This window comes from Sorex fumeus, unplaced genomic scaffold (genome assembly GCF_029834395.1).
Source record: "Sorex fumeus unplaced genomic scaffold, SorFum_2.1 ptg000019l, whole genome shotgun sequence".
In the NCBI taxonomy this organism is placed as follows: domain Eukaryota; kingdom Metazoa; phylum Chordata; class Mammalia; order Eulipotyphla; family Soricidae; genus Sorex; species Sorex fumeus.
In genome coordinates this window covers 40,050,081-40,063,120 of record NW_026606076.1, presented here as the reverse complement: position 1 = coordinate 40,063,120, position 13,040 = coordinate 40,050,081, and the positions used below count along the sequence as shown (strand labels likewise).

The window sequence follows — 13,040 nt, the reverse complement described above, 5'->3', positions numbered from 1 at the left end:
CAAATACACAAAGAGAAACTAGACTTCTATACGCAGCAGCAAGCTGATGACATGGGCCATCCAGATTCTAAAGCAAAGTCACAAAGTAATGGGAACAACAGAATTAAATAGGTATGTCTCATTTCATACTTGGCTACAAAACAGTACGGGGATGCAGCACTGTTTACAAAAGCTAGAATCTGGAAAAAAACTGAGTGCCCGAGAACAGATGACTGGTTAAAGAAACTTTGGTACATCTACACAATGGAGTACTATGTAGCTGTTAGAAAAGATGTAGTCATGGAATTTACATACAAGTGGTACTACACGGAAAGTATCATGCTAAGCGAAATGAGTCAGAAAGAGAGGGACAGATATAGAACGATTGCATTCATCTGGGGAACATCACTGTCACTGTCCTTCCGTTGTTCATCGATTTGCTCGAGCGGGCCCAGTAACGTCTCCATTGGAGACTTTGTTGTTACTGTGGTTTGGAATATCGAATACATCACTGGTAGCTTGCCAGGTTCTGCCATGCGGGAGAGATACTCTCAGTAGCTTGCCGGGCTCTCTGAGAGGGGCGGAGGAATCGAACTCGGGTCGGCCATTTGGCTGCATGCAAGGCAAATGCCCTACCGCTGTGCTATCACTCCAGCCCTCTGGGAAACATAAAGTAACAAAACAAGAGACTAACACTCAAGAATAGCTGAGATAAGTACCAGGAGGTTTACTCCATGGCTTGGATGCCAGCAGCACATGCTAGAGGAAAAGGCAGCTCAGATAGAGAAGGGAGCACCAAATAAAGGGTATTGGGAGGATCCTCCCAGGATGGGAGATACATGCTGAAAATAGACTATAGACTGAACATGATTGCCACTCAATGCCTCTTTTGCAAACCACAGCACTCAAAAGGAGAAAAAGAACAAAAGGAAATACCCTGCCACAGAGGCAGGGTGGGATGGGAGGGATAGGGGGTGGGAGGGATACTGGGATCAGTGGTCGTGGAGAATGGGCACTGGTGGAGGGATGGGTACTCGATCATTGTATAACTGAAACCCAAGCACAAAAATTTGTAGGTCTACAACTGTACCTCATGGTGTTTCACTAATAAAAATTAAAAAAAAAAACAGTATCGGGTTCCAAGATTTCAAGATCTGAAATGTCTTCCAGTTCGTCCATCCTAGGGAGGTCACGTGTCTTTTAGTTTTTCTTCCTGATAAGTCTTATCAGAGTGGCCTTGATGTCTTTGTTCCGGAGGCTGTAGATGAAGGGATTCAGCATGGGGGTGACCACTGTGTACATTATTGAGGCGATGGCAGTTGAATGGGAGTTCTGAGACACGGCGGCGCTCAGATACACCCCTAGGATGGTACAGTAGAACAGGGAGACCACGGCGAGGTGAGACGTGCAGGTGGAAAATGCCTTAAACTTCCCCTGAGCGGAAGAGATTCTCCGTATGGAGGAGATGATCTTGGAGTAAGAGTAAAGGATCCCAGTCAGGGGGCCGCCCCCCAGGAACACGGCTGTAAACAATATCACCAAATCATTAGGAACGGTGTCTGAACAGGCAAGTTGGATCACCTGATTGAGTTTGCAGAAATAATGAGGGATTTTCACATCTGTACAGAAGGACAGGCGTAAAACCATGGAGACTTCTAATAAGGAATTCAGGGCAATGGTGACCCAGGACCCCAGAACCAGCAGCCCACAGAGGTGGGGATTCATGATGACCATGTAGTGCAAAGGGTGGCAAATGGCCACATAGCAGTCATAGGCCATCACCGCCAGGAGGATATTGTCCAGGCCTGCAAAGAGGATGAAAAAATACATCTGGGTGATGCAGCCTTCATAGGTGATGGCTTTGCTCTGGGCCTGTATGTTCACCAGCATCTTGGGGATGTTAGTAGAGGTCAAGCAGATGTCCATGAAGGCCAGGTTAGAAATGAAGTACATGGGCGTGTGGAGGTGGGGGTCTGAGCTGACGGCCAGGATAATGAGCAGGTTCTCCAGCACGGTGATCAGGTACATGGACAGGAAAAGGCAAAAAATCAAGGACTGCAGTTCTTGTTCCTCGGACAATCCTAGAATTAGAAATTCTATAATTCCAGTAATATTTTCTGGTTCCATGTGATGGCGTGAGCTATAAAGACTGAGTTAAAAACAATATGATTATTACACAAAATGTCATTATTTTGGGCTTGGATCAAGGAGCATGGGATTTCAAGACTGATTGACAAATGCTATAAATATTTATACTACAGAAACACTCCTCCCCCTTAACTCTTGCACTGTTGACACTCTTTGTGTGAGATTTGTCTGTGCCTTCCAGAACATTCAGAGCACCCATGATCTCCACCATTCCTGCTCTTTTGTTGCAGCTAAAATGTCCGTGAAAATTGTTCAGTGTCTGCTAGAGAAAATAGTCATTCCTGCTCTGAAGTACTTTTCAATTCACCATGCAAAGTATTTTATTGGATTGGTATATTTACAATTTTCATAGACTTGACTCTTACAATCTAGCACCGTATTAATGTTTGTGATCCCTTATGAAAATGTGCTCTCTGTGGGTGGGGAACATGGCCGAAAGGACTGGAGTACTTCCTTCCTTCTTTCCTTTCCTTTCCTTTCCTTTCCTTTCCTTTCCTTTCCTTTCCTTTCCTTTCCTTTCCCTTTCCCTTTCCCTTTCCCTTTCCCTTTCTCCTTCCTTCCTTCCTTCCTTCCTTCCTTCCTTCCTTCCTTCCTTCCTTCCTTCTTTCTTTCCTTCTTTCTTTCCTTCCTTTCTTTCTTTCTTTCTTTCTTTCTTTCTTTCTTTCTTTCTTTCTTTCTTTCTTTCTTTCTCTTTCTTTCCTTTCTTTATCTTTCTTTCTTTTTTCTTTCCCCTTCCTTTCTTCCTTTCTTTTTTCTTTCTTTCCTTTTCCTCCCTCCCTCCCTCCCTCCCTCCCTCCCTCCCTCCCTCCCTCCCTTCCTTCCTTCCTTCCTTCCTTCCTTCCTCTTACTTTATTTTTTTCTTTCTTCCTTAGTTTGCTTGGGGTGACTCCTGCTCTGCAGTCAGAAATCACTCCTGGTGTGGCTGGGCGAACCATAGGGCTGCCAGGGAGTGAACCCAGTTTGCAAGACAAGTGCCTTACATGCTTTACTATCAGTCCAGCCCCGGAGCACATAATTTACATGTGGGAACTCTCAATTTCAGTACCACATCTCGGCAGCAACTTCTGAGCAATTTGTCAGGTGTGGCCCAAACAGACACTTTCTTCTCTTCTCTTCTCTTCTCTTCTCTTCTCTTCTCTTCTCTTCTCTTCTCTTCTCTTCTCTTCTCTTCTCTTCTCTTCTCTTCTCTTCTCTTCTCTTCTCTTCTCTTCTCCTCTCCTCTCCTCTCCTCTCCTCTCCTCTCCTCTCCTCTCCTCTCCTCTCCTCTCCTCTCCTCTCCTCTCCTCTCCTCTCCTCTCCTCTCCTCTCCTCTCCTCTCCTCTTCTCTTCTCTTCTCTTCTCTCTCTCACACACACCATACACTCACACATACTCTCACTCACCATATATATACACATTTACTTATACATACTTACATACTCAAGCTCTCCCACACAAACACAAAATAAAATGTTAGCTATCTTTTTTCTTTTGGGACCACACCCAGCTGTACTCAGGCTGCTTACTTTTGGCTCTGTGTTCAGGATCACTCCTGGAGGTTTCAGGAGACCCTGTGTGGTCCCAGAGATCAAACTAAGATCAACTGCATGTAAGGCAAGCAGATTAACTCCTGTACTATCTCTCTGGCCCACAAAATTTTCTCTACAAACACCTTGATTTAACTTAATTGTGTGTGTATTACAGAACAATGTCTAACTTTTATTACAAAAATCTTTGCTTAACATATATGTGTGTGTATATATATACATATATATATATATATCCTCCCTTATTACCACAGAAGTATCACAAAATGATAGGTTAATCTTTCATCTAAGAAATAAGACAAAGCAGACTGAATTCTGCTATTAATATTTGACAGTACTGACCGCATTAATTCATACACTTTATATATTCTTAATATATGTGGTCACTGTCACTGTCCTCCCGTTGTTCATTGATTTTCTCGAGCAGGCCCAGTAATGTCTCCATCGCGAGACTTTTTTGTTACTGTGTTTGGCATATCAAATACATCACTGGTAGCTTGCCAGGCTTTGCCGTGCAGGCGAGATACTCTCGGTAGCTTGCCGGGCTCTCCGAGAGGGGCGGAGGAATCGAACTCGGGTCAGCCATGTTGGCTGCATGCAAGGCAAATGCACTACCCACTGTGCTATCACTCCAGCCCAATATATGTGGTAAACAAATTAAATGGAATATAGTCAGATGGCAAAAGTCTATTATTAGCTTTTGATTTAATGCAATGAAGAACAGAAACAAAATCACTGTGACCTGACCACGCCAGAGCTAAGGGCTTGGATAGACAGTTCACAATGCTAAACAATGTTTGTCACACCACAAATATGCTCATCCAGGGCTGTAGCGATAGCACAGCAGGCAGGGAATTTGCCTTGCACACGGCAAACCTGGATTCAATCCCTGGCATCCTATATGGTTCCCCGAGCACTGCCAGAAGTGATTCCTGTTTGCAGAGCTAGGAGTAACCCCTGAGTATTGCCGGATGTGACCCAAAAAGAAAAAAATGCTCATCCACACAGAAAATGAAATGATTAGAACCCAAAGCTCATTATCAGAGCCTATTTTTATGCAGTGCATAATTTTCTTTCATACAGATACCAGTTTGAGCAGACCCCATTGCAGTTGCAAGATAACATTTTCAAGCATTTTTTTCACTGGTGTTTTTCTCATCAACAAGCAAAGTCCATGCTACATCCTTTCAAAAAATGCAGTTTTGACACCTCTCTTAATTGCAAGATAAGAGATTTTGTCCTATATTTACTGGAGAATTATATTTTTATTTCATTTTATTTTTCATATTAATATATTTTGATCATCATATCTGTATTAGGGTTATAATTGTGTTCAAAGTCTTGGTATCGGTATACAAAGATCCTGCCCACTTTTGCCACCAAATTTTCCATGAGCTTTCCCCACATCCCTATGTCTGGAGAATTTTTTTAACACTCTGGGAATAGTACATTTATTTTAATAGCACAAAAATGGAAATCAATTTCAAATGAAGAATATATATAGACTGAAATTAAATGCTCTTAAAATGTTTGTGCTCCATTTTGGCTCTAAAAGGAAGAAAATCATCAAGGAGAATACATGACATGAAAATAGTTATATTAAGAAATAGGAATTCTGAGGCTATGGTGCCACCAGCAGGTCAATTTGTACCTGTGAGGCAAGTGCATCAGCAGCCTGATGGCACAGTCAGACTTGCAGATACTCCCAAATTGCTGCTGCCTTTGGCCAGACCCCAAAAACTTGGGGCAAAGTTTACCAAGAAAGTAAATGGCCAAAAGTTAGGTATGTGGGAGACACACTAACAAACCACATCCGGCTCAGCTATATAATTGGAAGCATGGTCTCTCTAGTTCCTGATCGAACTGCTTAACGGCCATGATCCCAGAGACTCAGAAACGAATCTCAGAACCCAAAGGCTTTTGGCAGAAATGTGTCCTGTTCCTGCAGTAGGTTACTGGCACTGGGCCACTCCAGGTGGGAATAGGTTCCGTGCCTTGGCCTGTTCCCCCTGGCGGCCCGGTGACCACCATCCTCCAAAGGCCCCTGGACAGTCAGGTTTGGGCCTGCAGTGATGAGACATGTGGAGCCTCACAAGATGGGGGTGGAACCAGCCCTTTCCTCCTCATCCCAATGAGACCCCGAGTTGCCACCTACAAATGGCCTCTCTGGCTCCTTATCAAGCTGATTAACGGCAATGATCCCAGAGACTCAGAAACAAATCTCGAAACCCAGCGGCTTTTGGCTTTTTGGCTTCTGGACCGCATACAAGGTGGCCGCTGCCTCAGAGCTTATAAGGAAGCCAGGTATGAGCCAGCAGTGATGGGAGAACTGCAGTCTCATGGGAAGGGGGATGGTACTGGCTCATCATTCACGCCCTACCTAGGTCACGAGTTGCCCCCCACGAGTGGATCTCTGGCACAGCCATAACACCAGATGCCCAGAAACCAATCTCATAATTATTGGCTCTTTGCAGAAATCCAAAATCATTATATGATTCTCATAACCAGCTATAGAAAACAAAGTGTTTCATAATGCCTTTTCAGTAATTCTGATTGTTGGGGGGGGATATTCTATACAATAATGGTGCATCTTTTGTCAAAATAATGAATGTAATCAATGTATAGAAAAGTAGAAATCATCTGCCTCACAGGCATTGGGAGGGATGAGAGGAAGGTATATTGGGGTTCTTGGCGGTGAAAAATGAGTACTGGTGAAGGGAAAGGTGTTTAATCATTGTATGACCAAGACTTAAACCTGAAAGCTTTGTAACTTTTCCCACAGTGATTCAATAAATAAATATAAGAAGAAAAACTAAATCAATTAAATTATGAAGAAAAAAATAGTAAGGTGGAGTTCATGCCCAATTTAATCAGCTAATCAGTGGCTGAATAAATAGCAGTACTCCTACATAAAAAAAAAAGAAATAGGAATTCATTCTTCAGGGATGTTTCTATTTCAACTAATATCTCTCAAGCTTTGTTTAATGTCATTTAAAACTTTTCATTTGATAACATGAGCACGGAAACCAAAACACAAGATTAAAACTCTGAAAGCATATCTTGTCTGGAGAATTCTTCTAATTTTTCTCCAATTAATACTATACCCTTTGACACCTGCCTGATTTGTTCAATAACTACTTCTCTTTGAGTCATCATAAGCAGTATATAATGAATCAAGCCATACTAAGAAAATGATCTCAGGGATCTGGAACAAAATGGATGGTCTCACAGGTATCTCAGAGCAGTGTTCTTCCCTTTCCTTCTCTCTGACCTTCTCCTATATAGTCAGTGTGACTCACCCGGAAGGGATTCCAGAGCCCAAGGTCTCTGCAGAAATGAGAAGATTTCTCTCTGTGTGAGGGATGATGCAGACAGGAGCCCAGATGAGTCTGTAGGAAGGAGAGAAGTTCCCGTCCCCCAGCCAGACTCAGGACTCTGAAAGCAACCACCATGTCTTTCTCAGTCCCACGTTGAACAAGCTGATGTACCACAGAAAAAAAGGATATTTATTGCTCCTCTCTATGCTCATTAAGTCCGATTACTTTTTTACTTCACCCTCTGAGATTTTGATTTTCCTGTGTGACACTGGTCTGGACTAAATGGAAATTACCAACTGATGTGAGGTTTTCCAGGAGATCTTGTTAGAAGTCAGGTGAGACCAATTGTCACAATGACTCCTTGATTTTCTAGACCAAGAGATGGGTCACCTCCCAATTCTGAGTTACATTTTCTAAAGTGTATAAAAGTGGAAAATTAGTTTTGGCTTAGTTCCCTGCATCTTACAGTATTAGAGTGGTGGGGACCCAGTTCCTGAGATCTCCAGAGAACTGCCCTAGATATCCAACAGAACTGATGGGTTTGGGACCATATTCCTTAACTTTGTGACACTTTTGACAAATAAAGGGCAATCTCCACATACTACAGAAAACTAAGAATTACAATTCTGCCCAATGAATAAGAAACCTAATTTTAAGAGATGTATTCACATGCTTGCTTTTAGAATTTTGCAGCTTTTTTGACTTTGCTTGATTTAATTTTCATAAATTTCATTCTGGGAAAATTAGCTTTCATAGAAAATTGATTTAATTTTCATAAAGTTCTTTCTGTGAGGTAGTTCTACTATAAATTCCATTCCTTGTTGCAGAAATGGTACAGTGAACTTTCACAATTTGTCCAGAAATATAATCAGAGGAAGGGTGGACACTGATGGTAATTTAGTCAAGATGTTTTCAAACTTCCAATTCTCTGTCAGCAGTTATCAGTTAGAGATGATGTTCCCCTTACTGCATTTCACAATGTCTGAAAGAAGCTTAGCAACATTTATACTCCATGGGTCAGCCCCCAACACATGGAATTATTGAACCCAAAATGTAAGTTGAAAATGTGGGCAGACACCTTTGACCCAGCACTTTTCCAGTGACAACGTGTAGGTATATTTCAAAGGTTTCTAGTCCAAATGCATGATCCTCTTGGTTCAATTCCTAGAGGGTCCACGGATTCAACCTCTACAAAATGCTGTTCAGCACTGATGCTGCAAGTCCTGGTCTGTGGTCTACTGTCTAAACAGCAAAGTTGTGGTTCTGTGGATTATAGTTTCACAAATATCTGATTTGATTTATTTTTTAAACACATTGTATAAATTAAAGATAAATGAGTGTCCCCCAGGCCAAATTATATTGCAGGTGATTTTGAACAAATGGGAAATCCACAATTTCAGGAACTTGTGTTTACATATAGAGGTTTGATCATTTTATTTAAGGAGTCCTGAGAGCCTGTAGAAGGAAGGAGCATGTGAGATGAGGTTGCACAATTGTTGATCTTACAATAACAGATTAGCCATGGTTACACAGGAACTCACATTATCCTCACTGCTTCCTGGATATAGAAGAGAATGACAAAATACTGGGAATGAGAGAGATTTAAAAATGCCAGCCTATGGAGGAATCAGTCGGGATGGGAGATGTGTGCAGAAAGTAGTTAAAGGACCAAACATGATAACCTCTCAGGGTTGTAAACCATTAATGCCCCGAAGTAGAGAGAGATTATGGGGAATCATATCTGCCATGGAGGCAGAGGGAGGGTGGGAAAGGGGGGTTATACTGGGGATATTGGTGGTGGGAAATGTGCACTGGTGGAGGGATGGGTGTTTGATTATTGTGTGATTGTAACCCAAACATGAAAGCTTATAACTATCTCACAGTGATTTAATAAAATTAATAAAAAATTTAAAAAAGAAAAAATAAATTAAAAAATTGGAGAAAGAATAATTCAATTAAAAAGAAAGAAAGAAAGAAAATGCCAGCCTATGTGGTTTGATTATGAAGAGAATTGTCCCATATGCCAAGGGATACCTGTGGTCATAACCTAGAAATTAATTGTTAATAGATTCTCTCCTGGAATCTCCAGCAGGAATTGGATTTTGACCTTATATTGGTCTTATTGGTCATCTTGATCTCATTGGGAGTTAACCCAGGGTTTTCACCTCTCCAACAAGAGACTCATGAAGTTGATGCTGTGTTAAACTAGGACGTTAAGCTCTAGAATAATAATTTGTTACAGCAGCATTAAAATGTGACATATTAATCTAGTTTTTGAGAAATCTCATTTAATCCTATTGGATGTGGACAGGGACATTGTGCATGGAAGTCCAACTTAAGTAGGAAAAACTTAAGTGCTGTGTTGGCTATATCCTCTGCTGGTAGAGAGAATTCCCCACTGTAAAAATAAATATACTTATGGTTCTAATGATGAAGTCTTTGGTGGTTATGATATGGAACGTAACTTGTCATAAAAATTAAAAATATTATTTCTACTTAGGTAGGGCGTTTGCTTTGCATGCGGCCAATCTGGCCAACCCAGGTTCGATTCCTCTCTGCCCCTCTTGGAGAGCCCGGCAAGCTACTGAGAATATCTCCCCACACGGCAAAGCCTGGCAAGCTACCCATGATGTATTCGATATGCCAAATACAGTAACAAGTGTCACAATGGAGACGTTACTGGGCCCACTCTAGCAAATCGATGAACAACTGGAGGACAGTGACAGTGACAGTGATTTCTACTTTTATCTTTGGCTCTGAATTGATGTAATCTGTAGGATAACATTGTTTTGTCCTTTCCCCCTTGCCACAAGGAACTCAGGTTTATTACAGTGCTCCTGAGGCACTTCCATTCCATTGTGTTTATCTGTAAATTCTTCCCTATGCTCTCTTCCCCAACCAGTTAATTAGCTTTCCCCCTAATCAGAATCTGTTAATTATTTGTAAGGTCAGATCCTTCTAGGACACTGAAATTGTATTGATGTCTTTGTTCCGGAGACTGTAGATGAAGGGGTTCAGCATGTGTACATCACTGAGGCGATGGCACTGGATTGTGAGTTCTGGGTCACAGCAGAGCTTAGGTACACACCTAGGGCTGTGCCATAAAAAAAGGAGACCACGGAGAGGTGGGACGCATAGGTGGAAAACGCTTTATACTTCCCCTGCGCTGAGGAGATTCTACATACAGAGGAAACAATCTTAGAGTAGGAATAAAGGATCCCAGCCAGGGGGCCACCCCCCAGTAGCACAATTGAAAAGTACATCACCAGGTTATTAATGAAGGTGTCAGAACAGGCAAGAAGAAATACCTGGTTGAGCTGGCAGAAAAAATGAGGGATTTCCAACTCTGTACAGAAGGACAGTTGTAACACCATTAAGATTTCTAATAAAGAATCCAGGACACTCATGATCCAGGACCTCAGGACCAGCAGCCCACAGAGGCGGGGGTTCATGATGACCGTGTAGTACAAGGGGTGGCAGATGGCCACAAAGTGGTCATAGGCCATCACGGCCAGGAGAAAATTGTCTAACACTCCAAAGAGTAGGGAAAAGTACATTTGGGCAATGCAACCTCCATAGTTGATGGCCTTACTGTGTCTGGATGTTCAGCAGCATCTTGGGGACGATGGTGGAGGTGAAGCAGATGTCCACAAAGGACAGGTTGGACAGGAAGAAGTACATGGGTGTGTGGAGGTTGAGGTCTGAGCTCACGGCCAGGATGATGAGCAGGTTCCCCAGCACAGTGATCAGGTACATGGACAGGAAAATCCCAAAGATGAGGGGCTGCATTTCTGGTTTTTCTGAAGAAGTAATTCTAGAACTCCTGTAAGGTTTTCTGACTCCATGCAGTGTGAGAACTGAAAGGATTGAGTAAAAAATATAAATTCTGTTAGGGGTTACACTTTATTGAGGCAACACGGAATGACAAGATTATGTTGTAAGAAAGTTATAAATATCAAAGACATGAACATTCGGGAGGTGCATTTCCTCATTCTGGGATGATTGAAAATACCCAGTTGATGATCTGGCCTCGGGTCTGTCCTCTAATTGTTGGAAGTGGAGAGAACATTCTGACAGAGATGTCTTCACTGTGCCTTCCATACCATAAATGCAATGTTTTACCCTCGTGTAACTTTCAATATATTTTGACCTGTTCTGCATTTAGCAAAGGATTTTAAACCTACTTCCTCTTTGTTTTTTATTAAAAATCATGGCGACTTACAAAGTTGTACATTATACAGTTGTTTCAAGCATTACACTACTTCCACTACCCAGCCGTCGCCACACTCCAGGACGCTTTCCGGACCCGCGCGGCTGCTTGACACATCATAAGACACTAAATACCCACCTTCCGGAATTGTCGTACCATATTTGATAGGGTTCAAATATGGTAACACCTACAAGGGTGATTAGAGGTCGCCCCAAAAGCCTCTATCCCTCTCGGAAAGACTGGCAAGCTACCGAGAGTATTCCACCCGCACGGAAGAGCCTGGCAAGCTATCCGTTGTGTATTCGATATGCCAAAACCAGTAACTACAACTGGTCTCATTCACCTGACCCTGAAGGCTTCACCGACATGGCAGCACTGAGAAGGATGAGAAAGGAGAGGCCGACAAAATCTCAAGGCCGAACTAGGCTGCCACAACGAAGGAAGACAAAAATGATCTTCTGTATGTTCAATGCACGTACGCTAGCATCAGATACATCCATCGAGGACCTGATGGTACAAGCGCGAATGATCAAGTACGACATCATTGGTCTGACTGAGACAAGAAGGCACGAATCTCACCATGCCGTTTTCGACACTGGAGAAGAATTGTTCCTCGGAACATGCGATAAAAGAGGTGTCAGAGGCGTTGGTGTCCTTGTCAACACAAACTTGGCCAAGAGCATTGATTCATTCGAATGCCTAACAACCCAAATCGGACGTTTACATTTGAATAGATGTGGCTCACTGCCTGTAGTTTCTATCTTCGTTGTCTACGCACCAACATCTCATTATGATGAAAGAGAAATCGAGAAGTTCTACATGGAGCTAGAGAAGTTCTATAAAGAAGACCACACCTTCTACAAGATCATTGTGGGTGATTTTAATGCCAAGATAGGACCGAGAAGATCAGCTGAAGAACTTCACATCGGGACCCATGGCCTAGAATGGAACGAACAGGGTGAGAGACTGTCTGAGTTCATCATGTCGACCAAGACCATTCATGGTAACTCACAGTTCCAGAAGGCAGAATCTAAACGATGGACATGGGAGTCTCCCGGTGGACGATTCCACAACGAAATAGACCACATCATATTCAATCGACGGTTTTGCCTGACTGATGTCGCTGTTGTCCCAAAATTTCTAACGGGATCGGACCACCGTCTCCTTCGTGCAAAATTATACTTCACAGAGCGGAGAGAAAGGGCTGCAAAGTTCAAAAAGAGAACTCCCAGAATGACCACCAACTGGGAATTCTTTGGTACTATTGCGGCAACATGGGAAGATGCCATTGTTGACAACATTGACGAGGAATACGATCGACTGGTTCAGCACCTCCATGAATGTGCGAGGAACGCCAAGAGAGAGATAGCCACAAAAAGTCGCCTATCTTCGAAAACTCTTGAGCTAATTCGCCAGCGTGGTTTGGCGCATGCCTCAGGCAACCGCAAGCTAACGTCCGAGCTCGCAAAGCAGTGCAGAGATGCGATCAAGGAAGACCTCAAAGAGAGAAGAGCAGAAGTACTGGTAGATGCGGCAGAAGCCGGGAAAAGTATTCGTCGTCCTTCGCCAACTATAAGACCAAGATGACTGCCCTCTGAGGTCCTGATGGATCCATCACATCCTCCAGAACGGCAATGGAGAAGATTATCCATGACTTCTACTCAAATCTCTTCAATAGCCATGTCTACTTGCCGACATACCAAATTCCACAGGATGGATATGTCGTTCCCAACGTTCTCCCTTCCGAAATCCGACAAGCCATTTCGTCGGTAAAGAAACAAACAGCACCCGGCCCAGACAAGGTCAGACCTGAACACCTGAAGAACCTGCCGTCAGTACTCATCAATACACTGGCTCGGC

The 13,040-nt window shown here is 42.9% G+C and overlaps 1 protein-coding gene and 1 pseudogene across 1 annotated transcript; both read right to left on the bottom strand.

Moving 5' to 3' along the window:
- Positions 1-1,179: 1,179 nt before the first annotated feature.
- On the bottom strand, positions 1,180-2,106 carry LOC130022395 (olfactory receptor 1571-like). Its single transcript, XM_056113146.1, has one exon. The coding sequence runs from the start codon at positions 2,104-2,106 to the stop codon at positions 1,180-1,182; it is 927 nt and encodes a 308-aa protein (XP_055969121.1).
- A 7,822-nt stretch (positions 2,107-9,928) lies between these two features.
- LOC130022292 (olfactory receptor 7A10-like) lies at positions 9,929-10,759 on the bottom strand (annotated as a pseudogene).
- Positions 10,760-13,040: the final 2,281 nt, after the last annotated feature.

Excerpts from the sequence above, each read along its gene's own strand:
- LOC130022395 (XM_056113146.1), bottom strand. The coding sequence starts at position 2,106 with ATGGAACCAGAAAATATTACTGGAATTATAGAATTTCTAATTCTAGGA.